The 27,846-nt window shown below is 39.4% G+C and overlaps 1 protein-coding gene across 10 annotated transcripts in view; it reads right to left on the bottom strand.

Moving 5' to 3' along the window:
• The window catches only part of AGAP1 (ArfGAP with GTPase domain, ankyrin repeat and PH domain 1), a 402,057-nt gene that overhangs the window by 252,289 nt on the left and 121,922 nt on the right, over window positions 1-27,846 (bottom strand). For 5 of the 10 annotated variants that reach the window (XM_052791201.1, XM_052791199.1, XM_052791200.1 and 2 more), the window contains exons 2-4: window positions 24,724-24,782; window positions 16,021-16,108; window positions 15,305-15,316 (exon numbers count right to left, since the gene is read on the bottom strand). In XM_052791201.1, coding sequence (XP_052647161.1) covers window positions 15,305-15,316; window positions 16,021-16,108; window positions 24,724-24,782 — 159 coding nt within the window. The remainder of the gene's footprint in view (window positions 1-15,304; window positions 15,317-16,020; window positions 16,109-24,723; window positions 24,783-27,846) is intronic. The other 5 variants (XM_052791202.1, XM_052791204.1, XM_052791205.1 and 2 more) reach the window with 1 other exon arrangement.

The raw sequence follows: 27,846 nt of genomic DNA, 5'->3' as shown, positions 1-27,846 counted from the left end.
ACATAAGAACAGGGGCTTTGTTTGTGGTTTTGTTGCTGTTGGGTTTGTGTTGGTTTTTTGGTTTATATTTTCTTTATAAACCTACCCTCTTATGAACAGCTTAGCAGTACCAAACATGCAACTATTAAGACTTGTCACATTTCTGGTTGTTTAATGCACAGAAGGAGTAGAAGAGCTATGTATAGATTTTCATTATCTTGCTCACAAACTGGATTTCAATTCTGCCTTCGAAGATCAAGTGGCAGATAAATACATATCATTAGTGAACTTGGAAAGAATAATCAAAACCAAGCATAAAACTTTAAAAGGAAACTAGTCTCAGCTCTCAGGAACTGAATTTCTATTAACCAGATCATTATTTCTATACGTTGTCAATTAATTGTATACGCTTCATAATGAAGTGTTAAATAAGATTAATTACTTAATATGCAGCCCTCCAGAGAGGCTCTTTAAAGCTCTAAGTAACAATGGAAATGCAGTATATATGTGATTGAAGAGTGAAAGTTCTGCGTAATTGCCATTTCCTATTTCCTTTTTTTTAAACACTGAAAGTTCACACAGCTAATTATAAAATACCATGAACTGAACACATTTAAGAGCCAACTCATTATTCCCTCTTGTCAATAGGACACCTTTCAAGTCTCACTGTATCCTCAAACAGCCCTCAGAGGCATAATGAAAGTACAGACAAGGTGAAATAAAAAGCTTAAGTAGAAAACTAGGGAAAAAAAAATTAAAAAAAAAAATCCATGGATGGAGTATTAAAACATATATACACAGATCACAAATGTGAGCAGTACAAGATTTATTCTTGAGAGCCACTTCATGGTCACTAATGATTTTGTTTGTGGGAGCAGGTTTGAAAAGTGTACCACATTTAACAAACAGTGTAAAGTTACCCAACAGCTCCCTTCCTATATGAATCCACACTAAGTGACCAGCTTGTATACCTGCTCCTTGCCTTCACCCAAAACACTGTCTGTGGAGCTCAGTGCAACGATAATGTATTTTGATTTCCAGTATTAAATTCAAATCTTGACATGCTATACCACTTCACCACAGTCTGTCATACTGGAAGACCAGTGCTGCAGTCAACCAGCATACAGGCAATTCAAATCTACTCAAGCGGCTTCTTTACCCTTAAAAGCTGAGTGTGCTCATTATCTAGAATATGCACTAGTTCCTTGCACATCCTCATGTATTCATTTATTTTTGTTTGGGTTTAGGTATTTCATGATAAATAGTTTAAAACTAATAACCCCCCCCCAACCAAAACATTTAAAAGAATGCCCTGCATTTCCAACCTGTACTAAGCATTTCAAATCAAATCTGAAGAGCCAGAAATGTAACAGCAGACTCGTGCTCATCCCCCAAATAAGAATTATTTTATGCAAATTTGAGATCAAAGCAGGATGAATCCCTATTAACTTATGTTTCCACACCATTAAAGAGCCTTTATCATGAGCAAATCATAAAATTAGGTATTACACAGGACAGAGATTGAGAAAACCCACCTCGATATCAAGAATTTACACAAACAAAAGTATGAACAGCGAAGAATATACAGACTTCTGCCAGCGTATGAAACCAAGCCTATGTGGTTGTCCTGCAGATATCTGTGGTCATACGATTAAGGCAAACAATAGACTGACTCTGCCTTTGACTTGATGAGCCCTGACGTGACCCGTCTCCAGGTCGGGCATGTAAAAGCAGGGCAAGGGCAGTGATTTTGGGATGGTTTGGCTTGGGCAGCACTGCACTAGTTATTTTTTTTAAAATACATCTTTGAAGTTTGTAAAGCACCACAGGGCCATTGGGAATGAGGAATCTGAGAGATCAGCCAGTTTGAATATTGAACTACCGCAACCTGTCAAAGAAGTCAAGAAGTCTCCCATGCCTACAAAACACCACTGTATTTTTCTAAATATCTGTATATATAATGGAGCCACAAGATACCGCCTAAGCTGATGACACTGAAAACAAAGAAATGACCTTCTTAATTTAAAGAATGAGCTCAAAAACACAGCACTAGTCCCAAGGGAGGTGGCTAGCTTTGTTCCACTTCCATCAGTATTATGACACACGCAGCTTTTAATGAGGGAATTTCTCAACTCCCATATGTACCTGCCAACAGAGGTCACTGAAAGAGAAAGACTGGCAGGCTGGACCACAGCTCTGAAGGACAGAGTGATCGCTCCTGCTATGTCCTAACAGGCACGTCAAAGCACAAAGATGGCTGAGTGCAAGGCGTACAGTCAACAGCTGAACTACATTTACTTGCAGTCCCGATACCATCTCTAAAGCCATATAAAAGACATGCCAGTGAATACTTAAATAACTCTTTACAGCCAGACAGATGGAGCTGGAAACTGTTTTCATGAAATGTCACAGCAATTTTATAAAAACAAATCACTGAAACTGTGTGGAAGCTTTCATTTGGGAGGATTTTAGTATGTGGTTTATTTATTTTCTCTAAAACTCTATATTTATAAATCACTGCATTATTCCCAGTTTTCCAGGGCAAGATCATTATCAATTCACACAGACTTATTTTCAGACGTGTACAAAATTTCACTTAAGAAGGCAAATATTACTCCTGCATACGAACCACACACAATACCCACCAGAAGATACAGAGCAGTGCTTCTGACGCAACCCATAACACTACCCGGTCTCTTAGGTGCATTAGGCCAGATTCCTACTATAAAATGCTCCAGATAAAAATACAGCTTTGATCAATATAAAGCTAAATAATTTCTGTGCATCAGCTATTATTTACAACCACAGCTAAAGACCCAGCACGAGTCAGAATACCAGGCTGAGGGAATCAACAAAAGCTTCCTAATCTCATTTCTATGCACGTCATTCTACAAAGGTTAGTGCTTTGAATCAGCAATAGTAAGAAACTGTCCTTCAGTAAAAATTGATACTAATTTTAAATACCGCACACATCTGTAGTCAAAGGTGCTCTATATTGCAAAAGCTTTATATTACATAGGGAATTCCACAGATGAAGGTTTTCATCTGGCTATGAAAGCCTGGCCACCTCTTCCTCTAGCTGATAGCTGTTTCACTGCATAATTACTCACCGAAGCAACCGCTGATTTTCATACTGTATCCCCAGGCTCAACTGCATTCGCCAGACTCTTTATTCAAGCAAATTGCCACGGGGATGAAGTTATTTGGCCATATGAGAAAGATAAATTCGGGGGGCTGGCCACATGACAAACCCATGCAGCAGCTGAATGTCTACCACAACTATGGGGGCAGGGCAGGCAGGAAAGGAGAGACAGAAGGTAAGACTGAAGCAGCCGTAAAAGCCTGTATTTTATATTCCCAGTGACATGTGTGTTTTGACAAGAGTGGTCAGTTGTCTCATGAACACAGATTCTCTCTCCCTCTTTTTTTTTTTTTTTTTCTCCTTTCTCCCCCCTTAAGATAGGAAAGACAGTGCCAAGAATCTGGCTTCTCTTCAGGGTAACATGTTAAAAAGTCATTTATTCCTTCCGTTCATGCATACATCATTTCAGGACCAAATGTATAAAAATTGTTGGTTAAGCTCAGAAAAAAAGAAATGCTTGCAAGATGTTCTGCAACTAAGCAGAAGCACTAAAAAATGATGACTGCAACAGCCCCGTAAACCAATGCCAGTGTTGCAGTTCGTTAACTGAGATTTTTTATTTAAGTATTTAAATAAAGGACTTCAAAAATATTTTTTCAGCATTTCCTAAGAAAGCATATTATTACACAAGAAGCATTAATACTAAATTTTCACCAAATCAAGTTGTGCTCAGTGCTTGATGTCAATTCATATTGGTATTAGCAGCAGAGAAACTATCACAAACTATCATTCAGCCACATGTAAGGTTAGCTTTTGGGTATTTCCTTAATGCAAATATTGTGCTAGACAATACTTCGAAACCAAATGTGGTTGAACTGGGTTGAGCATATAACCACAGAAGTGCAAAGATTGGGGAAACGTCACTCCAGCACGAGACTATAGCCTCAAGCACATGACTGTACCAGCTTCCCAACAAAGTACCCAGGTAAAAAATCCCCAAACCAACAAAGCAATCTAGACTGTGCTTTTCCAAACCCATCTGCTTCTCTCAACAGGTAGGTTTATGCTATTTTTTAGGAAATACATGGATCAAATCATGGGCTAGAACATTACTGAGTTCTCCTTGAAGTATCAATCCATACCCAATTAAAGCAAGGTACACCCACAGGCACCATGTATGATGCAATATTACATCGTATAGATAATCTTATCATTACATAGAAAACGGCAAGGAAGCACTAATATATGATCTTGTAATTCCGTGAAAAGAAGGTTTACTTCTGGAATTTTAGCAGCAGCCGCAATGACATTTAACAACTTAATTTTGATATACATTCATTGACATATTTGCAGTGCTTCTCCAGAAGGCCAGATCTGATGGGTCCACACAACCTGGTGGTGATTTGTATGGAGTTCAACTGAATTTTATGTTTTTAAGTGTTTAGGAAAACATAGCTTACATTTAAAAAAAAAAAGTATTAGCTACTCAAGTTTCATAGAATGAGACCATAATTAATGCCATTTAAAAAGGTTAGATAGAAAATGGAGAGGCAGGGGCTTCATCTTGAGGACAAATAGAGGCAGTTATGTTGAATGACATTTTTGCAAAGGTCTACGGTCTCATTTCCAAGTGGCAGAAAATTTAACACATAGAGTAGTGCAGTCCTGAACTGCCTGACTGGGACTGCAAATTAAGCAAATAAGGAACAGAGTGACATCCTGCTGCAACCCTCTCTTGGCTCAACACCAGCCAACTAGAATGAAATACACAGCAGTTGCTTCCATTAACTTTAAACAGATGCCAGCATCTAAAGAAAACAATGAAAAAAATTTGCGGTGCTTCACAGACCAGTCTGGAAAGAGCATTTATTTGAGCCAACGACACATTACACACAAATGCAGTTATTAGACATTTGGGTGCAGGGAGGGAATACTTCCACAGCAGATTCTCTCTCTGTTAGAAGACCTTGGCAAAAGGAAAAGGAGAAGCCAGAAGTTCAGTAAACAGGCCGAGATTCCCATCCAATGTTATATTTCAGACAGAAGGTGAAGAAAATGATCGATTAAGCAGCAAGATAAATCAGTAAAAAAAGAGCCAGCCTCTGAGCAATTAAGTTTCTTCCACTACACAGAGACAGGACTTGGAAAGGAGCAGTGCATGTTATATTTTCACTACAAAGCTTCTGACAGTCAGTGGCATACTGCTTGTAAGCCGAGTAGAGAAGCCCAGTCTTAATAAAATTACTGTAATGTGAGTGCAGACGTAGAGGTAAGCCAAGTAGAGAATCCCAGTCTTAATAAAATTACTGTAATGTGAGTGCAGACGTAGAGGTAAGCCATGCTTGGTACTCATCAAATGACTCATCTTAAAAAAAGTATACCACCAATGCAAGTTTCTGCAGGAGTCTGAGTCTCATGCAAGTATTTTATTAATAACCTAGAAGATGGAAGTAACAGGCTATTTAATTTCTAGATAATGAAGCAGGAGGGACTGCAATTATATTAGAAAATTGGATTGTACTTCACCATGACCGTAACAAGTTAGAAAAATTGAGTGGAAAAAAACCAAAACCAGCATCATAGCGACAAATGGAGAGTCCTCCACCTAAGCAGGACCAGCCAGCTGCATAAAGATGGGGTAGGATGGCAAACCACTGGCACTGCAGACGAGCAGCTGTGAATTCCTGTGGAGTACAGACAAGCAGATAGCTTGTCCTAGCCCTCATGTCGCCAGAAGCTTACAAAGCCTCAGCCAGAACTCCCTGTATCGCTCTGGGCAGTGCATTACACGGAAGATAAGGACCAAATGAAAAGAGCTTATAAGCACTTGTAAAAAAAAAAAAAAAAAAAAAATCTGCCTAGAAAATACACAGTAAGAAAAATAAGCAAATGAATTGTGGTTATTTAAGAGAACAGACTAGGAAGAGACAAGAGGTGAGGGTTCTTACTAAGAAATAATCTGCTGATACCATTTTAGGGCAAGGGAAAGACTTTACTGTTTTTTCAATTCTTACTTTATTATGAACCCAGGTAAACAGGCAAAAGTATCAAGTGGAAGTAGACATACAAAGCTCTACTCAAGAGTCACCAAAATTCTAGGTATAAACCTTGGGATCTATAGTCCAACAGCAAAGCTGATAAGCAGAATGGGATTCTACAAAGTACACATTGCCAATGTGCATTTTAAACCAGTTTGCCCTTAGAGCATTTAAAATATTGCATGATTTCACTCTCCTGGCTGGAACATCCCTGTACCTCAGCGTAACCAGTTTATGATAAAATCAGTATCTGATTAGCTCTTTGACAAACTAGAGAATCTACTAAATTTGTCTGGTTTAGGGACTAGTACTTGATTTCCCTTTTCTGCAGAAGCCAGAGGTAGCACCTCTCTCTCAAAGTCGGCTTAAAATATATGGTTAAGTAACACCAAAGCAGATAACACAGCAGAAATAGTACCATAGTACTATACAGACCTTAACATTTAGCATTACGGACAAAAGTATTCATATTTAAAGCAGCATGCTGATTTTTAGCAAGTACACCAGAATTACACTGGCCACTTCACACTTGCCTGGAAAGAATCTATAGTTGTCTTTCCTCCTAAGAAATGCACATCACCAACCTACATATGACTTTTAATTACAATAAATAGGTTTGCAACTGTAATCCTGTTAAAGGTTCTAGCTTGAATTTGCAAAACTCTGAAACATTGTCTGCAAAGCGATAAAGCACCGGTGCCCTGCATGCAAGTGCTCACATCTCCGAAATTACCCCACAAACAAGATATTAGACACCCATCAATCCAACATGATGAAGTAACACATTTTCATCTGACATCTACTGCACATAAATAGACAAAAATTTTGGCATTGAGCAAATAAAAGCTGAATACATTGCATGTTGTGAGTACGCCCTTTTTCATAGTTCATTCACATGAAAAAATAGTTCTGACAGTTTAAAGGGGAGGAAAAACAACCAGTAGGAACCTCCGAGGAACCTCCTCCTCTGACAGACACCCAGATCCCTTGTATTCACCCCAACCTCCTGAGTGCCAGGAGCCTCTTGCAGCCACACTTAGCATTGCATGGCCTGCAGGACTTTCTCTGGACACTGAATCCTGTGATTATAATCTGAAAATATTTTAAGATTCCTGCACTGCTGCTTTTTGTTCCTTGTATTTAGCATTCTCTCCAGCATCATAATCTCGTCACTTAGCACAGCTTTATTTAAATTTCATCAGGGCACAACTATGAATGTCAGACATTCGAGCTTAATCAGCCAGTAAAACTCTTCAGATGAACATGCTCAAGTATTTTAAAAGCTATGCCTTATCAAGTATTAAAATGGAAAAATAAAAAGGGTATCTGTACATTTATAGGGGTGTGACCAACACCCCCTGCTCCTGACCCCTGGTTAGCATAACTAATGCCATTTTATAAGGCAAACAGCCACATACAGTGTCCTCATCATCCTGCCAAGGACCCCTCAAAGAACCTATCTGACCCCATAGTTTAGGGTGACAAGGGCCTACAATTAAATTAATGGTTCAATTTCTACCAATAAGATAGGAAATCAGGCATATACGATAGCTTTTTTTATTATTACTTTGTTTTTTACCTTTTTGTTTATTTTATGGACAGCAGGTGCAGACAGTTGCTTACACACATCACACCCAGTAATTGTATATAACCTACAAGTCTAATTTTAAAAGCTTATTTTTATCAAGCCAGCTGGAGACAAACAAAAACCAAACTTCTTTGGGCAGGATGTGATACTACTTTAGTACACTCCTACCTGTTTTCATCACCAGTCTTTTCAAGTTTGAAGTTTATACCCCAAAACAGCACTTTCCAAACAAAGTTCCTTACAAAGTTAGCCCCATGACTTAAAATACCATAGCTCTTCTTTACTGCAGTTCCTTAAAAATTGGTTTATCACATATTTCATCTTCCAGACACTAATTCAGTCAAATATTCACACAGCTTCTACCTTTCAATCGAACATATAAATCATCTCCTGCCAATATCTGCTCAAAATTTCTGTATGTAAGTTCAAATTTACAAGCTTCCAACATAATTTCAAAAGTCTTAACGTTCCTGCTAACATACCCTAAACTGCATAATGAAAATAAGCCAAAAAATTCCCTCCTATAAGCAAAGAAGCATAGATTTCAGGTGCTTCTCTCTCTCTTTTTTTTTTTTTTAAAATATCCCTTCACTTCTTATACTTAGTTTATAGCCGGCTTCTAGTATCTGTCCTTTCATTACAGTATTACATTACAAATAGTAACCCTGAAGTTAAAATTGCACTTAGCTAGCTGTGATTATACTATAATCTGTCTGAATACACAAAAAATCATACTGAGATCTGCTAAGGAAACACAGACAAAGCAACTGTCATAATCTTTTTTTTTTTTTTTTTAAATTATCTCCCAAAATATCCCAATTCAAATATGAAAACAGAAGGGTCATTACATAATAGCATACTGTATCTTAAGGGGTAGGAAAATCCATTTTCCATCTGTATTCTGTATTTCGCTGAACAGCTTTCATATTAGTATCACTCAAAACCAAGGGGGAGTGGGAGGGAGAAAAGAGAATGGCAATATTAAAGGAAATTACAAGTTTTTTCAGATGGATGTTACCTAATGCCAAGTGGCAGCCCTACAAATATACACGGAAAGTTTTAAAACCAGCAGCATTGAGGGAAACAGGTTGCCTGTTTGAAAGCCTCATTCAGAGGAAAGCCAGACCATGAGAGTCAGGAGCTAAGCTGATCCACTCTCCTTCCATCCCTTTTTCCCCCAACACATAATATTGATGGAGCAGAGGCAGCTCCACACCTGCATACTGCAGAATAACCTGCCTTCCTAGCAGGGTGGTGAAGGTGGAGTGCAGTCAATCACTTAGCCAAGATCTAATCCTGCCATCCTGCAAGGTGGAAGGCCCTTGTCATTCCTAAAACATGTAGAAAACCTAGTGACAGCCTGCTATAGCAGCGAATTAAAAAAAATCTGTTGACAATTAAACATATTGTGAATGAAATCAGCTAACTACTATGCCCTACTTTCTGATACAACCCTTCAAAACAACATAAAATGAAATGTAAGGAAAAAAACACCAATAAGAAATCAAATACAAACTGAAAAAGAAACATGTTTAAAGAACATGTTTAAATTCTGCTTCAAGATCGAGAGCTAAACACTGGGCTATGATTTAGAAATACAACCAGAAGTAATATTTGAAAAAGAAAGTGGAAGGCAGGCCCTTCTGCCAGCAATAGAAACTCCAAACTGGCTTCTGACTCAGCAGCAGAAAGCAAAGAGCACTGGAGACCTAGCAGTCACTTTTATTACTATTAAGAGCCTAAAGTTGTAATAGCAGCCATAAATCCAAATTACAGTTTTTACCTGGGACGCAACCTTCAGAGGAGCCTTTTACAAGGGCACAAATCCCACAGACATTAGTCACCAAAACCTTTGAGCACTCAAGGTGCAACGCGTTAAAGACATCTTAAAGATCAGTCAACCCTCAAGGCACGTAACCTAAAAGGGAAGTCCCTTCTAGGAAACTGCTTCTTCAGCACCTTCTCCCCAGGAAAAGAGCAAATACTTAACTTCTTCCTTTAATTAACATAGTTCCTTATTTGTGCAACACTTTAAACAGTAGCCAACTTGACGGCTAGAACAGAGAGGTTTTCAAAGAATTCGCTAACCCACACAGGCAGTCTCAGGGGGATGAGGAGAGGGAAGGGCTGGAGAGGGGCGATTGCAGAATACATAAACACGTTCTTTTATGCTAAGCCTGAAAGGCTCCAAAAGCCCAAGAGCGCCAACTGCAGCAATACTTTAAAATGATCAAAAAAGACAGGTGTTATCTTATATCTGGATGTCAGCATGAAATGCCAAATAAAAATAATCAGCTGAAAGTATTATAACAAAATAGAAGACAAAGAACTGAAAGGAGATAATTTTGAAACACATCTAAAGTCATCGTCTCCCGCACACAACACAGCGTTTGTCTGTGTTTTTACAGACAAAAAAAAAAAGTACTCTGACAGCTTCTCCTGCCCCACAAAGTGCTGTGTAAGGCTTGTGAACCACTGCACTGAGGATCTGAATTTGACATGGAAAATTTCAGCTTCCCTATGTTGTGTGGCCCAAGCGCTGTAAGAGATGGAATATCCAGCTCCTTGAAAGGAACTGGACTCTAAGGTTCATGTTGCTTTAACTCATATGCACTTAGAATTCTTCTAAAATCTCCCGATATAAGCTATGTGTAGATTTTTACATGAATGATGATGATTTTATGGAATTCCAGGAAACCATGAGTGAAAAAGCGTCAAAGTCTATCTTTAAAGCAAAGCATCTAAGTTCATATTCAGAGGACAAATTTCTTTGCTATTCATTTACATTTCAGCCACCTTGCTCACCAAGAACAGAACACACAGATTAGTCTGGGACAGAGCCTCTCCTTTTACTAATGAAAAATAAAATTTGGTTGTTTAGTAAATATGGCCTCCAGATTCCTACAAATTTGAAAAAAATTACCTAGGTAAAAATGGCTAATGTCTTCTGTGAAGAGATGTGCAACCTTAGGAAACTAATTGTTCACAGAAGGAAGAATTACATTTTTAGCCTGCACATGAATCATGGGAAGAAGGGGACAAGAATCATTATCTTACAGGAGGAAAAGGTTGTCCAATTCTGCTGCTGCAGCTCCCATGTTCCAGTCAACCTGAAACACCAAACTGTGATCCCCATCTCACTGATAAATCTCCCAGCACATCCAGGTATCAAGAGTGTCAAAACATGGTATTCCTTTCCTGCCTTGCTTGTCTGAACACTTAATTTAACATAATGCAAGCAAAGAAGAATTGTATTTTTCTTTTTTTTTTTTTTTTTTCCAGGAGAACAAGCTCCATTCTTGGTTTCATCTCAGAGCCCAGTAACTGAAGCATTAGACCTTTTCCATGAATTAAGCCAACTGGAAGGTTATCTAGGTTAATAGATTATGCTTGAACTTCTTGTGTATGTATTTTGTAAGAGTCTATGGCCAGACAAAAATCTTGGGAGGGGACGCTGAACAAAAGCAGCTGAAATTTTCAAGTAGTCTCTCTCCTTGCATAATTGCACTCTGCTGAAGTAGCAGTTACTAGATAGAAATTGAAAAACAGGGACATGCATCCCCCAGTATGATTTTTCTACATGTTTTGGTAACAGGCTAGCAACTTTCATAGTAATCTCATCATATACCTTCATCTTTGAAGGGAAGGCTGAAGGTAACACTTTGTTAGTATTTAAGCAATAAACATTAAGTTTTAGGACTATGCCTGTTACTCAAGTGATACACTGGTCATTGTAGGTACCGAAAAAGTTAATCAGTGGAGGCTGCTATAACATAAAATTATTTCTAGGTCAAGCTTGGAAAGCAAGCGAATAATCACAGCTTTCTGGAAAGCACGTTAAAGCTTTACTCTATAGTGCTTACTGGGGGAACATATTTATTGTAGCCCTTAACACATAAGAGACCTCTAACTGAAATTAAGTGGCACTTGAAATCTGATGCATCTTACCCTTCAGGGACAGACTAAGGGTCCCCGTGTGGTGGTAGTCTGCTTGGCTTGTAGCTCACCTGGGATGCAGTGGAGGCAGCACCACAAAACCCAAGTGCTAGACAAACGGCTGCACCCCACTCACACTACAGCATTGGTGACAGTCGCAATACACCAACTGGAATAAAACACACAATGCAATCACTTTCAACTCATTCTACCAATGAGAAAAAGAACTAAAATGGGCTACAATTACAAAAAGGAAATGGGAAAGAAGAAATTGAAGGCAATTGAATAACCTTTCATCATATAAGGAATAAAAAAAACCCATAGGAAAAAAAAAATACGGAGAGGTAAAAAAAGATACCTATTAGTGGCTAAAACAACCCTCTGTAAGACCTTCCAATGCCTGCCTTTTATACTGTGTACTACAAGGAAAGCCTAAGGATTATCAGCCTAGAAGGTGGGAAATAGACAGTATTGCAAAGATTCACATCCTACATTTTCATTTCTATTATATTCTTAAGTTCCTCCACACACGGATATGTGAAATCTCCACTGACTGCAACAGTTATTTGCTCCCCCAAGTCAGGGAGCTGGACTGCCTTTATGCTTTTGAGAGCAAAAACCCATTTTATTCCACGGGGGGGGGGGGGGGGGGGGGGGGAAATCTTAAAATATACCCAAATATTTAGTTAACCTATGTAAAACCTTTGTCCCTCATTTGAATGGCAAAGTAGAGCAGATTGCCACTAGATAATCATCAATTCTCAAAAAAACTAGCAGCAAAAGAGGTAATTACCAATTTCAGGAAAGAATATAACAATTTAAGTTACTTTAAAGCCAGTTTCCTAAGCATACATTACACTGGACACTGGCACCCTTAAAACTTTTTCAAAAGTTACCAAAGATACAGCCGAAGCAGTTGCTACAGCTCTTGCACTGGCTTTCTCCCTCCAGTTGTACTGTATAGCTGCAGGTGCCACTACTGTAATTCTGTTTCCTCAGCAGGGAAGCTGCTTTCTTCTTACCTCTCACTTCAACTATTCTGCATCTTCAAATTTAAGGGGGTTTTGTTAATGTGACCTCAGCTCCCCTTCTTGGTTTTCTTAAACAAAAGATATACTGGACAGATTTAGCAGTCTGTGTTCACATCACTTGTCTGTTCTAGTATCTCACTTTACTGTGGCAGTGGGGTGGGAGAAAAAAAAAACAACCCTTTTTTCTCAACCCAGCTGAGACACCTTGGACCATAATTTATCTGCTTTTTTTCTGTTGTTGTTGTTGTTAGGCTCACTGGAAGAAAAAACTGAAATAATCATGACATGAATTAGGGTATTCACAGACATACCAGAGATGTGCCTTTAAGTCATGTTTCGTGCCTCCGTGGCTTTTTGGAAACAAAAACCCAAACAGTAACAGAATACTCCTGACACTCACTATTCTGGAAAATTCAATTCACCTTGGTCTGCAAAGTACTTGGTCTCAAATTCCATGTACACCATGTTTCATTTTGTCCCTACAGGCACAATTAAGTTTTAGACAGGTGAAAAAAAGATACCAGATTGCATGCACGTTACTTGTTGTTTCAGCTATGTAAAAAAAACCCAGCACTCTGTTTAGTAGCAGTTTTTATTCCGATCACTTGGAAGGTTCTAAGAAGATCACAAATCACTAAAAATACCCTATTTCCCATCACTTCCTTGTTGTATCATGACAGGAAAAAATCTAAAGTCCCAGACTACTGAAATCCCCACTTGTTACAGGGCAATACGTTATTCCCTTTCTTACATCAAAATACATCTGCTTTAAAAGTGTGTCACACAGGAGTATAGCTAGGTGCATATAAAATATGCAAAGGAAGAGCCTAAAAACCTCTTTTCTCCACAAGTAAGACTTTATGAGAAAACAAAGGTTTTCATGTTACAATCACACTAGAGACTAAAATTAATTCTGAACAGAAATAAAAGTTGGGCCAGACAATGAAAGCTTTACGCTTTAAGATTAATCACATTATTCCCCTCTTGGAGGGGAGGTGGTATCAGGCAGGAAGCGAAATGTCTTGTCTTAAAGAAAAGAGCTGAAGGAAACATGAAACCATCTTTCCATACTTAAGATTCACTTACTGGAAGGCTGAAGCTACCTTAAAGGCCTACAGGATATCTGGCACTTGTCGAATTCAGGGCAGGTTTCATGGTAATTGTAGCAATTTAGAAGGCAAAGGAGAGCAGAAATCGCAGTCCCTGGTCGTAATCACCATTTTCACATGAAGTATGCATCCATCATGTTACCAATTAGATACTAATTATACGAAGCCTGATAAATTTTGCTGTTAGTATGTCATTCAAAGTCAGTAAACTTTGTTTTTTCTTAAACAGTCAAGCAGCTGACAACTTAACGCCTGATATACATACTCTTCTTCATTCAATTTAACAATCCAGCACATTTAAAAAGTCTCAGAAAAAGAAAAGAGGAAGATCTGCACTGGTCTCCACCATAAAGGCGTAAACATATGTGTAAACCAACATAGGTGTAAACCTAGCCTTGATTTATCGAAAGCTATGTTCCCTTGAAGAACGTAAAAATCAAAAGTCCAACACCGCAGTGTAACAGAACCATCTGCACCGCTGCTGTGTTTTGTATAGAACAGCAGCGTATAGACTTACGCTTGGATGAGAAAGAAATAAAACACTAACAAATCATTACTACAGATGTTTACTAAGGATAATTTATATGGGTTGAATTTCCTTTAATACTAACTTGATTAGAGATCTTGACCCTATCCCTTACAAGGTGAATTAGAGCTCTTAATTATTCCAGTTTTTCTACTGTTAATGAAACGGAATGGTGTCATTAGTGAGGCTTGTCAGCTACACTTATGTGCAAAGAAATGATTTGACACTGCTTTTGTAATCTAATCCTTTCAGGAAAAACAGTCAGAACGTCACTCAAGCACTGTAAATAAAAATCCTTGAAGACAAAGAGGACAGATGGCAACACAGTCAAGGAACACCATCTAAAATATTCATAGTTTAGGAGGAAAGGACTGTTAACCCTGTGAATAATCAATACATTTGAATCTTGCAAGAAAAAAACCCTCAAAATATTTTCTGTTCATGAAATGAGGAAGGAGATCTGCAGAGATACTCATTTTTGCTGAAGACTTCTTGTATTCAGTGGATCAACATGCTACATAACCATTTCCCGCAATCAGCATCCAGAGGCAGCAGGCATAAATGTGATCTACACATAGTTTTGTTGCAAGGCTCAGTTATCACCCTACCAGTCCTAGCTACAAAGCAGCAAAAACATTTAAGGCAAGTTTATAAACTGGAAGACTTCCCACTGTTACTCCAATAACACAAGAAAAGGCCTTGTCCATCCCTCCCTTTCCCTCTCCTCCCATTTTAACTACAATTCAAGACTGTTAAAATGTCAAGTACTATGCTTAATAGCTTCCTTTGGTAAGAGTTAATTTGAAACAAATGTTATCATAGATGCATGAAGCTACAAACTATTGCTGAAAAGACAACTACAGCAAGAGACAAAAACAGTGAGATGTACTAAAGACTTGAAATCAAAAGGAAACAAATCAAAATGATACACAAAACAAGGGGAAAACGCTATAGTACAGAAACTGCCATCTGTCTCTTCAAAACAAGAGCTGCCATGAAGACAATGTATAGTTACCTGCATCCATATCTGCAAAGAATGGAACAGCCAGTAAGGAAAAGAAGGAACCAGAAATTCAGTGTCTCAGAGTTGGATTTAAAAGTTCATAAGGAGAATAGATAAAAAAAACCAAAAAAGTATTTAGTGTAAGATACACTTCTACAAGGTACTATGATATTTTTGATTTCAAGCTATAAACTTGGATTAATGTTAAACACTACAATGTTTTCACATATTAATTAATTTTGTATGGCATAAGAACATTTTTTTTTTAAATCCTTCAAAACCAAAGATATAATATATTAAACAAGGAGTAAGTTACACCTTTAGTTTAGGCTTCTGAAGTTATTTTTATTCTCCCAACATCACAAACCAAAGGGCCTGATTCTGCAGAAATACAGTACTAGATAGAGTAATTGTGATTTCCAACAGCCAAGTTGAAAGCAGCAGCACTACTGGGAGCAGTCAATCTTCTCAATACAGGACTAGAAGTTTCCCATATGGACACATACTGGATGCCAAAGTTTTTAAGGATGCTAAGTAGTTATGAAAAAGCTACAGTTATACTCATCGTATATACTTATCTCAATCTGGAGAATGTTAAAGGAAAAATCTCCATGAACATTGAAATAGCAAATCGGATTCTTTACTGATACGTTTCTGCATGATTAAAAATGAATAAAGATGTAGTTTGTGAAAAAAAATTAATTAGTGAAATTTGCATATCTACATACCTTCAGGTGATTCTTCTTGGACATACGTGCCAGTCAGATACCGGTGTACAAGTGCAGACTTGCCACTTGCTAGGTTACCCACAATCCCCTGGGGAAAAAAAAAAGTTCAACTGCAATTAATCCCCATAAAAAACAGTATATTCAAGCAAAATCTTAATGCAGAAATAACTTCTCTGCACTTGAGGAGAAAGCCCACACAAAAGGGACACTCCAAAACATGCCAACAGATAAAGTATCTGCCAAAAAGCTAAGGCTACAGCAGACTATATACCTGACAAAACATATAAAACAAAATCAGTTTATTAGTAGCACTCCTTTATTCACTAAGTGTGAACATGAGGCAGTATATAGACTTCAGGGAAGAAGCCTGAAGCTCAGAGCCAGCTTGTCACCTCTTCACTGAAAAATAAAAACACATCACTAAATTCTCATACTGGAAAATACCTCTGTAGGCTATCCACTATGTGATTCACATTGACTCGCTACCTAAGCACACACACAACACATACAGCTATAGACAGACAGATCTGGGCATGTCCACTATGACTTGCACAAGTCCCTCACTTTATCAAGTTTACAACCCAAACCATCCATGCCCAAACATCTACAGCATTTGGAACATGAATCAAATGGAATCAAATAAAAGTACTCAATCTTAAAGCACATGTGATTTTTCTGTTAAGCTGGTTTGCTAGCATTTGTTTTTAAAAACACAGGCAGAGGAAGTAGTAGAATGTAGCCCAACATCAAAACAGTTTTCTTCCCAGAGATGCTCAAATGCCAAAGACTTGGAGATATGCTTTTTTTTGTTGCTTGAAGAGGGCTGTGAGGGAGTTACGAAGCCTGCCTGCCTCCCACAATACCAAGCAAGCCATCCCCTTCAAGCTGCAGTCTTGCGTTGCTGGCCAATACAAGTCCTGCCGACTTGTCCCCAGCCCTGACCATCAACCAGAAGCAGACTGACAGACGCAGCAAGCGAGGTCCAAGCGTGGCTGCCTGCCCTGCTCTGCAGAGTCCAGGGGACAGGAGGGTTTGAAGAACATCCTTTCCCTATGTTTCAAATAAATGTCTTTTTTTCTTGCTCAGTTGTCATCTCTGAAGACACTTTACTTACTCAGTTTTGGGGGGAGGAGATGGGAACTTGTTTCGTCCTTTAAGGAAACCTAAGCCTACTCTGTTCTTACATGTTTATCGTGACCCTAACCAAAAGGTTCAGAACACAAGATCCCTGGAGAGAGGATGAACTCTGCTGATCTGCCCAAGTTTGCCAAATAGACAGAGGCAGCATGAACAAGTTACACATTAATACACATTCTCTACTCCATTTTCTTAATCCTAACTGGTAAGAAACTATCCTCCTTATCAAAAATTGCTTAAACCAACAGAGTGGTGCCACCTTAAACTAACCCAATGACAGTTTTGGAGTCGGGGAATGGGGGGGGAGGAGGTAGGAACAAACAAGTATTATTCTTTACAGCCCAGAACAACCTTCAATTAAAACAAGGATGACAGTGCTGCAAAGGATGCCCACTTTATCTCTACAGCTGACGTGCAAGAACAGCTCAGATAAAGGAGCAACTTAAGTAGAAAGCAAGTGTCGCATCATCATCCAGCCCCTATGATAGCATAGGCTTTAAGCATGATGAACAGTGTGGGCTACAGTGGAAGAAAAAAAAAAAACCAACAAAAAAACCAAAACAAGAACCCCCAAACAGATTTCAAAAGTAACAGCAAACAATAAAAAAAGTGATCTAACTTGGGGGTGTGCGGGGCAGAAAAGGGAAGGAAAAGAAGAGATGCCAGATCTCAGGCTGGCCTAATGCTACAAGAAGCTTCACCCCCTTTGTTCAGGTTAGCAGGAAAGAACTTGAACAGACAGAAAACAGTTTGTAATCAAAAAAAAAAAAAAAAAAGACAGACATTAAAAGAAATGTAAACCAAGAAACCCACTGTAGGCACAGCTGCTATCAAAGAGCAGTCCCACAAAAATAAAAAGGAAGCCACAGCCCAAGTGGTTAGACAACACACATCTGTTTATTGGGCTTTGCACTGACTTTGAAGAGCATTTAAACCAGTGTACCATACTGGAAGCTTTTAATCTAACTTACACCTAAGAGAAATTACAGGCCATGCTACTATGTAGAGAAATGTCTACATCTAAAAGTGAGTGCAAGATACGCGAGAGAGGCAAATGCCACTTGCGTTCTCAGACCCCACTTCCATGAGACAATGCTCTCTGGAAACACTGCAGAGCTTCAGTCACGTCTGGCTGAGACAAAACTATTAATCAGATCTGTTTTCCCACTTCAAGACTAACAAGCTTTAACTTGGAACACACTAAAAAAGAAGTTACAGAAGATACCCTCTTAACAAGACATACTTTTGCAACTTCACAGAAAAGAAAAAGTGACCAATAAGCTTTTTAGGGAGAAGGGTAACTTCTGCAGGTGCCTGACTTCATCTACCTGATAAACCTCATCACACAGGCTGCTAAACACCAACAAGACAAGGATACAGCTAATGCCTCAGACTCCTAAATGATTAGTATGCTCTGCACACCCTGCTTTGCAAGCAGGTCAGACCTGCAACACGACCAAGGCTGTTGCCTGCAAGACGCCTGCACTTACTCGCTAAAAGCAAAGGTTTTGAAAGAGTCTAGAGAGAGAGTCCCTTGGTTTGAGGACTAAACATTTAGGGTACACAGATTTTTAAGTCCTCTGGGCAATTCACTCAGAAAAACTACAACATGAAGTCACTAACTACAAATTGCCTGGTTTGCCAACATGACCGAGAGAACGGCTGTGAGCGAGTGGTGTGGGCACTGCACTGGGGTCAGCTTCCTGCAAACTCTGGCTTGATGTCTTTCACCTTGAGCACAAGCTATTAGGAGAAATGAAACTGCGCGCTCTCTCTCTCTAGCATCTGTATTTTCAAGATTTTTCCTTCATCTCACCAGTGCATTGGGAAAGTACATGGTGTGTTACTGAAAATTAAGTGACAAGACCTAAAGAAAAATTAATTTCAGAAATGAGTTGCTGTATTCAAAAGAGAATGTGAATAGCGGACAGAAAGTAAAGGCCTAAGATTCTGTATGGCACAAGAAAGCAGACACTATTGATTAGCTAATTTTTTTTTCTATTATTATTAGTATTAACGCTGATCCTCAATTCCCCCATTCAACGTATAGGGAAGATAATCAGAAGGGGGGCGGGGGGGAACAGCCTGGGGCGTCCAACTGCACATACAAAGAACAAAAACTAAAGCAATATTGCACTGACATCCAAATCCTGTATCTCCATTCTGAATGCTTGACTTAACCACAACGGCATTTCAGCTTTCTCCCATGTTCAACCAGACATCAAGTGAGGAGTGAGTTACAGGAAGAAAATACCATACCTAGCATATGTCCTTTAACTGCAAAACATCAAGCAACCTCTTAAGTGAATGACTATTCCCTCCATTATAAACCAATAAACTACAGTAAGCTTGTCTACTCATATGCTTCCCTAAATAAGCAAAATATTCAAATATTCCATATTTCCATAGACAAAAAAAACCAAACACAAAATCCTGTGAATAACAGCTTGGCCTTTGCACCCCTCCACATCACAAAATGGATACCCTCTCCCTTTCCACACAAAGCCTCCCGGTGAGAGGTTACTTCCCACCTTTTCCCCTTTGCCTAGAATAAGGTATTTCTCACTGTTCAGGATTCACCACCACTCAAATAGTTAAGACTTAGTGTGTGAAAACTTATTTAACTTTTTTTTTTAAATGGCCAATACATTTGGTCAAGACACAGTTTTCCAGATTTCAACAGATTTCCAATTTTTTAAAGATCAACTAAACTGCTTGATAATTGCCTGTTTTCTTCAGCATGTAGCTCATCAGTAGGTTGTATTCACTACAGCAGCAGCTTCACCTCGGAGCAGAAGCTGAACACCACATTCCCAAGGCAAGCATCTACCTCTCCTTCTTCCCCACCAGCTCCCTACCATGAAAGTCTGGGCCAAAAATGGCAAGCAAACCAAAAATCCCATCTGTAAATCAGCAGATTAGATGTACCTCTGCAGATAAATAGCCAGGCTAAGGCCCTTTCCAAGCACCACAATTTCTGAAGAATTGGAAAGCAAGCAAGCTTCACATGGGTTTGTTAGGAAAATACTGACAGAGAAGAGCGTTTTATGTTTTCACTTTAGAAGCAGTAGCTCTAGACCTTTGGAAACAACACACACTGATGCTGTCTCTGACCTACTGTGTAGCACAAACATATGCACAAAATAAAGTCCATTAGATAAGGAGATATAATCAGTCAGCAAATACCTTCACAACAGTTACTGAAACCCTCACTTACAAGTGACTAGTACTGCATGGATGCAAATTAATTCTATTTTATATTTTACCTGTGCCAAAAACATAACCAGTCAGAGGGCAAAGCTGCCAGGAACAACAGAAAAGCAGCAACTTGGGCTCCAGTGAGAACAACCATGCTATGTCCTTTGCCCATGGCTGGGACATGTTACTGTATTTAGTTAGAGAGCCCAGATATTTGAAAGACATCTATAGTGATTTGAGAATACAGTTGTTTTGATTTTTTTCCCCCAAGTATCCTAAAGACCCTATCAGCATATGTAATTTTACAGCACCTCCAGTTCCCTGGTATGTTCCTCCTTATAGGCACCTAGAAAGACAAAGGTGCCTGGCCAGAAGAGCATTATTAAATGTGATTCTACAAACTGATGCAGAAATCACTGATCAGGAGGACCAAGGTGTGTATTTCAATTAAGAAACTACTTTACTAACTCATATAGTAAAATTAGAGCCTTCCTCCCTCAAGATATATTATTAAAAACCATGCACAATCCTCAAAGCAAAGCAGTGTATTTCCTCCCTTTTCCTCCTTTTATTCATTTCCATACATTGTCTCAAGATTGAGAGCAAAAAGGGTTGGTGTTTTAAAGATAATACAGGACTGATTTTCTTGATCAGAATATTTAATTCTTCATAGAGAAGTTCCTGGTTTTCTATTTTAAATCAGTTTCAAGCTACGCCCCAAACTGACAAAAGTTCTTTAGGGGCTTAAATGGTGAAAAAAGTGAACATGAAAAAAGCATTAACACAGTTAATTTTGTGTTGGAGTACTAATGTTAACTTCTCAAAAATCACACAAACCCAAAGCAAATGTCCTCAAACCAGACTATAAAAATCTACATTTGCAGCACAGCTTTATTTTTTTCCCTAGACAACTACTTCAGAAAGCATTCAGGAGACATCTACCTCCTCCTCCGCTTATCTGGTAAGAGAGAGGAGTCCTTAAGATCTCACCTCAGTGCCTGCATTTGAAGAGGCAAGGCAGCCATCTCTTTTCTAGCAGATACAAAACAAGTACATGAAATTAACATCTAGCAGATCAGCCTTCTGTTGTTCAGTGCAGTGCTTGGCATTATTGCTTCGGGTCTCTGCCCACTATTAACCTCTGAAAACTAGAAGCAATAAACTTTACACTGGAAAAATCTGACTTCTAACACAATTTCTCTCTTAATCAGGATTAATACTTGTTTTAAGGATGATCCCCCCCCCCCCCCAGTATGACAAATACACCACAGTCTGTTTTTACAGTAGTCATGTTCCTGTCTCCCATATTTTATATAAAAACAATCTGAGTCATTTCTATTTATTTATGGATATATATGAAATGCACAAAGTTATGGCAAGCATGTTACGGAACAAAAATACCACCCTAACCCAGTTCAGAAATGAGAAAATTCAGCTAACAAGGATACAACGCAATGCTCTGCCACTTATGACTTGTGCAACACTGAATCATTTATTTGCATGTGCCAGACATGCTGTAAAATAAATCCAAACTACTATGCCCGCATCCTACTAAAGCCTGTTTGTACAAATGCATAAATGTATTGATAGAATTTGGCATTTTAAAGCTATCCAGGACAGAAGCCTGACTGCGCTTTGCACATTTTTTTGGAACAAATTAAATCATTTTGTCCAAAAAGATCTCGTATTTATTCTGCCTAACAGATCCTTATTTTACATTTGGATAAACGGGATCCCGGAACACCACCATTGCTCGGGAAAGGTACTGGTCTCACCCAGCTGGCCTAGCATGCTCTTGACCATAATAGAAGCATCAACATCTGTAAGTAAAACTCTGGTAGTATTTGATCAGCAAAAACAAATATCCTTCTGAAAACTGGAAAGAAATCAAGCCCAATATGTATTGCTAAAAAAGGAGGCAGAGTGAAAGACTGGCATTCTTTCCTCAAAAGTATGTTGAAAAATACATCCATCAGCTTTTCTTTATTGCAACCCTGCGTGCTTTCTCCACTCTCCCAGAGTCCATTTCTATTCCCCTTAAACTTCTGTAGAGCCGAAGGGTATAACAACAGCTGCTATTAAAAAAAAAAAAAAAAATCAAACCACCGCCTCAATTTAAGGACCTCCCAGCCTCCATAGCAAAGACAATCTCTCCCAGTGAGCTACTAACCATCTTCTGCAGAATACAGCCCGCTCAAGCAGCTGAAGCTGCGGCTCCTTCATAACCTTGCGACATTAAGCCTCATCTCCCCATCTGCACTGCACGATGACAGGAGCAAACACTCCACACTTCTCATACCTCTGACATCCCCAACACGGCCACAAGCGAAAGCAACACACCCACAGTTATCCTTAGTGGTGAACGTAATGATAGCGCTGCAGCAGAAGAGGCAGGTTTGGCTTTTAACATGGCCTTTTCCTTCCTCAGCCATAAGCGAGCGCCGACAATGAGGCTGGAAGCAGGGGAACGACACGGAGATGACTCACTGCACCAACTCCTGCCCAAGGGCAGATGTATAGGAAAGGCACAGCAGATTTTAGATGGAGTTCCTAATTTGCCCTTCCTGCTGGAGCACAAGTTCACAGCTACAGCTCCCGCTGCTAGCTTCAATAATTTGCAGTGGCATAATCAAATTATTATTTTTGTAATGGTAAGAGTTTTGCTTGTATCCAGGATTATACAAACTGAAGCCTTGGACAGCAATCTTGAGGCTCATGCATGCTGACCACTTAAAATCAATTCTCTACAGCAGCCACACAGCTGAAGTTTATTTTCCTACCACTGGTTCAGACAACATGGGGGCAAGATACCCAAGACAAGTATTCACATAACGCAACCACGGTATCACAAGAAATAGCTGTACCCCAAGACCATTACCTAATGCTCGGCAATTGTTTGTGTTCTGTACTGCAACACATAACATCTGCAGCTTTGGTCTCACCTGCCAGCCCCAAGTTTATTGGTGGGTGTTGTGAATTAGTAGGGCTAAGAGAAGGGGAAGGGATGAACAAGGAAACCCTCTGCAGATCCTCCCCAGCATAAGCTAGCTAATACCACAGTGGACTGGACTCATATCCAACCACCACGTTCCAGTCCTAAATTCTTAGTATTTCATCATGCAAGGTATTTGGGGAGATATTTGTCTTCCAAATTACACCACCAATTAAACTGAATCTGGTGACCCTCTGCAGGCCCTTCCTGTACCATATAGTTACATCTGTTGACTACCACATTTTTCTTCTACTTACCTTGTGCACTGCTGAAATCAAAACAGAAACATAACTGTAGTCGTGAGGAAGCAGCTTCAATTAAAATACCATTTTGCCTTAGTGCACTTATTATGCTAAGTTTCACCTATGCTTTCACCTCCATAAACACTATTATCAACTCAGATTTGGAAAAAGACATTTAACACATGAGGAGTGGCCTAGTGAAGCATGGCCCCAACCATCCATTATTAAATTCAGATGCTGTTGACCAATTCACTTTGCCACCCGGCAAATGGGTTCTTAGATCAGAGCAGCTCGTCCAGTTACAGCTGGACAACAGGAGCTCAGCACAGACACCTACCAAAGGTATTACCAAATTCTGTATCTTGGGTACCACAGTCATTCTGTAGGGTTTGAGAAACTGATTGTGTTTAAAACTGGACTTCCACGTGATAAACATCACAGCAACCTGGCCTCAACAACTCTGTGCTGCTGGCTTGACAAGCTACTGGTTTGATATCTACTACAAGGAGGTTTCAGCCCTCATCTCCAGCCTCCATGTTCATAAAAGGGCAAATCTGGGAAATTCCTCCAATCTGTCTCTGTGCTATTTTTGCCTTTTCTTCCACCTACATGGAAAATGGCTCAGCCAAGGGAAAAGTTATTGTAAGCAGCTATTAAATCACTGTTCATTCTTATAGTAAAATGTAGGTTTGGATTCACTATATGAACCTTCAAAATATTTGGGGTTTTTTTCAGTATAAATTCAGTTAAATTCTTTTAAGAGAGGAAGAAGACACATTTGGTCCTTGAAGAAATTGTGGAAAAGTATTACAGAGAGATAAAGGAGCTTTACATATCACCTGCTAACTTCCACTTCCCCCTCCAAGAAGGCCACCCTAGGAAGCTGGTTCACGTAGCCAAACAAGTTGAAACAGCAATAAAATACAAATAGATCTTTGAAGTATGATTACAAAAACAGAAGATACATAAACTTCATAAAGATACTTCTGTTGAAGAAAAATGCTTTACTTTTTAAAATTGCTTTCTATATTTTTTTTTTTCCCCAACAGTAGATTTAATGAAGCTTAGAAGATTTTCACTTGTGTGTAACATTTTCAGGATGTTTTTCAGAGATGGAAGTAAATAGAAACTCACCACTTTCAGTTCTGGTACAGATCGGCTTAGTGTCCATTCCTGGCTATTTACAAAGGCATCTGTAAAAGTGGACAACATTCACAAAATCAGTACAATGACATTTAATGGTCTGCCACACAGAATTTCATGCTAAGGCTTTGGGTACATGAGACCAAAAGTCACACTCAATCTTACGAGACTGACAGTCCAACATGAAAAACACTAGGGGTTTGGATAAATTATATAAAAATTCAAGAATACCAGAAATTACCATTCTGCAGAATGGATGCACTCTCTGCAAGTCTAGCTGTATCATATCCACTGGCATTAACAACAAGCTCAAACTAACTCCAGTCCTTCAAGCTTGTGAAAAGACTATTCCAGTCTGTACATGGTTAAACTGCTTCCCATCCGCCATGACACATTTCTTCTCTACAAGAAAAGCCTTGGACTGCTCATCAGGCTAAATGTCAACAACGGCGGTTGCCATCAGCAGCAGTAACTTCTCCACCCAGGTAAATGAGAATATTCGCCTGTTCTAAAAACATGCTATTTTTTACTGCACATCATACTTAATGTCAACAACTGCAACTACCAGCATCAGTGGTAACATCCCTGCCCAGTAAAGGAGAATATCTGTTTATTCTAGAAACATGCTATTTTTCAGTAGCACAATCTAGACAGAAATAAACCACAGAGCCATTTATTATAAAATTAAATAAAAACTACTGGGGGCAGGAGGGGGTTGATTTCTGGAAAACCGGTGAGTCAAGTTTGTCATTGCTCCCAATAGAAATTAAGTTCTTAGGGCCGCACTCAGGTCCAACCTCACTGACAATTACACACACACAAAAAAAAAGAGAAATAAGGCTCTATTTTTCTACCTCCAAAAACATTTCTTATTTTGTTCCTTCTGCAAAGGTCTAGTCAACCGAAAGCAAGCATTACTCCAAATCCTGATTTAACCCTCTCCAAAATCATGCAAACCAGATGAATGAGTGCATGTCACAAGCACAGAATGCTCCCACCAAGCAGATCAGATGCAGCTCCATAGTAATTAAACAGCACTGAAGTAGTCCCGGTGTTACAGAGCCAATTCCCAGTGTTATAGGAAATAACAGGTGAAAAGGTACACCTGACCACATTTTCTGTGAGCAAGCAAAGGTTCTCCCCTCTGAAACACGGATCAGGAGAGGAAGAAGGCTATTCATTATATCTTTTGATCCGGAGAATAAAAAAGTTGGAAGCAATTTACCACCCCAGGTAGTATCCTCACTAACATAAGAAACTGTCACCTGTGAGCAAGCTTCCCCACTGCCAAACTAAAAACAATCTCAAAGCAAACCTGTATTTTGCATTGTATCTCTGTCCCCCACTAAATACATTACTTTTGCTCAATATTACAAAGAGATATTAGCCATGAATTTGGAAGCCTTCTCCATCTTTATTTATCACATCGCTTTATATTACACCTACAAATAGAGGCTTTGTGTACTAGCAGGACACGTGTATTTACATGAAAACACTTTGAAAAAATAAGTATCTTGGTATATTACAATCTTGAGCTGCCTCCCACTCATCACTGGAAGGAGAAGGAAAACCAAAGGCTTAGATTAAGATGCTCTGAAAACCTGGGTTAACCTTTTGGTATTCCAGCTGCAGAAGAAGACATTATGGTCATTAGACTCCTGTTGCATGATCGGAAGCAATCTGAGATGATCAAAAACTGAAGTCCCAGGTTTACATCTATACTGGATGGGGCTGTACACCAGTTAAAACTAGTCTCTTGTATTAGTGAGGTCTGACCAGGAAGCAGCACTCAAATCATTTTCCTGCAACCCACTGCTTGTCAATTCTGTTTACCTAGTAAAGGTTTAAGAAAGCAAATACTACTTGTAAGTATTTTTCGTTTCTCCTCCACGATTGTATCAGCATTTCTTACCATAGAAGGAAACCCAAGGATTACTAAATATGCTTGGGATAAGCAAACTAAGCATTTTAGAGCTAAACATTACAATTTCAAGTAACACGTAACAATGACTTGAAGCACTATGAAATGGTGCAAATGAACAGCACCTTCTGGTTACCACCCCATCCTGAGCTCAGAGTGAGCTGTTTATGTTGAAGTAGCAGAAAAGCATTTGTCAAACATCATCACAGTCTCAGACCAAACAAAGGCTCCAAGCCAAGAAAGGGAAAGATGAGGATAGAGAGGATGGCAAAGGATGAACTGGGGTTGGGGGGAAAGGATGTCTCAAGCTGTCACAGTCCTCCAAAAGCATTCCTCCTTTTTAAGTAATTCTGTGCAGCTGGCATACATATTATTTACTGCATAGCTTAGAAAATACCCCATCAGCATATAAAAAGGCTGCTCCAGGTCAGGCCAAAGATTCAGCTGTGGCAGTATCCTTTTACTACAGCAGAGACCAGCAGATGATACTTAGTAAAGAACAGGAGACACATGCAGAAAAATACGTTTTTCCTGCACACCAACCGCAATTTAGTTCAGAGACTGCCCAAGTCAAAAGTGTCCCTCTATTTAAATGGGCAGGGACACAGGATTCACCAGGGTAGAGACACCTGACCTGAGCAGCAACTGCCCTGTCTTCTTGTCTCCAGCCAGAAGACTATCTAGAAACCAGGAACATGTGAAAACTTGATCAAGCCTCAAACTGGGCAAGTCAGGGAGAACTTTCCGTAGCATGACAAGCTGAAAATAAACTTAAGAGATGAAGACAAACCAGCAGAAATATTTCAGTCAAGAACATCGCATAACAGACCTGCTCTAGGAGCCTTATGATTAAGGCACTCAAAAAGGACCGCAGCTTGGTCTAGGTGTTTTCCTTCCCACCCTCCTGCGGGAAGGAAGATTTTTTTCTTTACAGTGAGCAATGGAAGATACCAGAGCACAACAGTGTGGATATGAGTGCCCGAACTGAGCTGACAAGCAGTGCCTCGGCCTTGGGCTCCTCTCCGGCTGTCAGGGGGACAAGTCGAACATCCAGCCACCCTTGTGACAGCCTCATTCCAGGTCCCAGAGCTTCTCTAACAGCCTCCGGAAAGTCTGTAGAGCACCAAAACCACAGGAATCAAACCACCACCTCCAGAAACCTGCTGTAGCCTTTCACAGAAGGGGTATCCTTG

The sequence above is a fragment of the Harpia harpyja genome, chromosome 7 (genome assembly GCF_026419915.1).
Source record: "Harpia harpyja isolate bHarHar1 chromosome 7, bHarHar1 primary haplotype, whole genome shotgun sequence".
NCBI classification, from domain to species: domain Eukaryota; kingdom Metazoa; phylum Chordata; class Aves; order Accipitriformes; family Accipitridae; genus Harpia; species Harpia harpyja.
The sequence above is the reverse complement of the archived record's forward strand: the minus strand, read 5'-3'. Positions and strand labels throughout refer to the sequence as shown.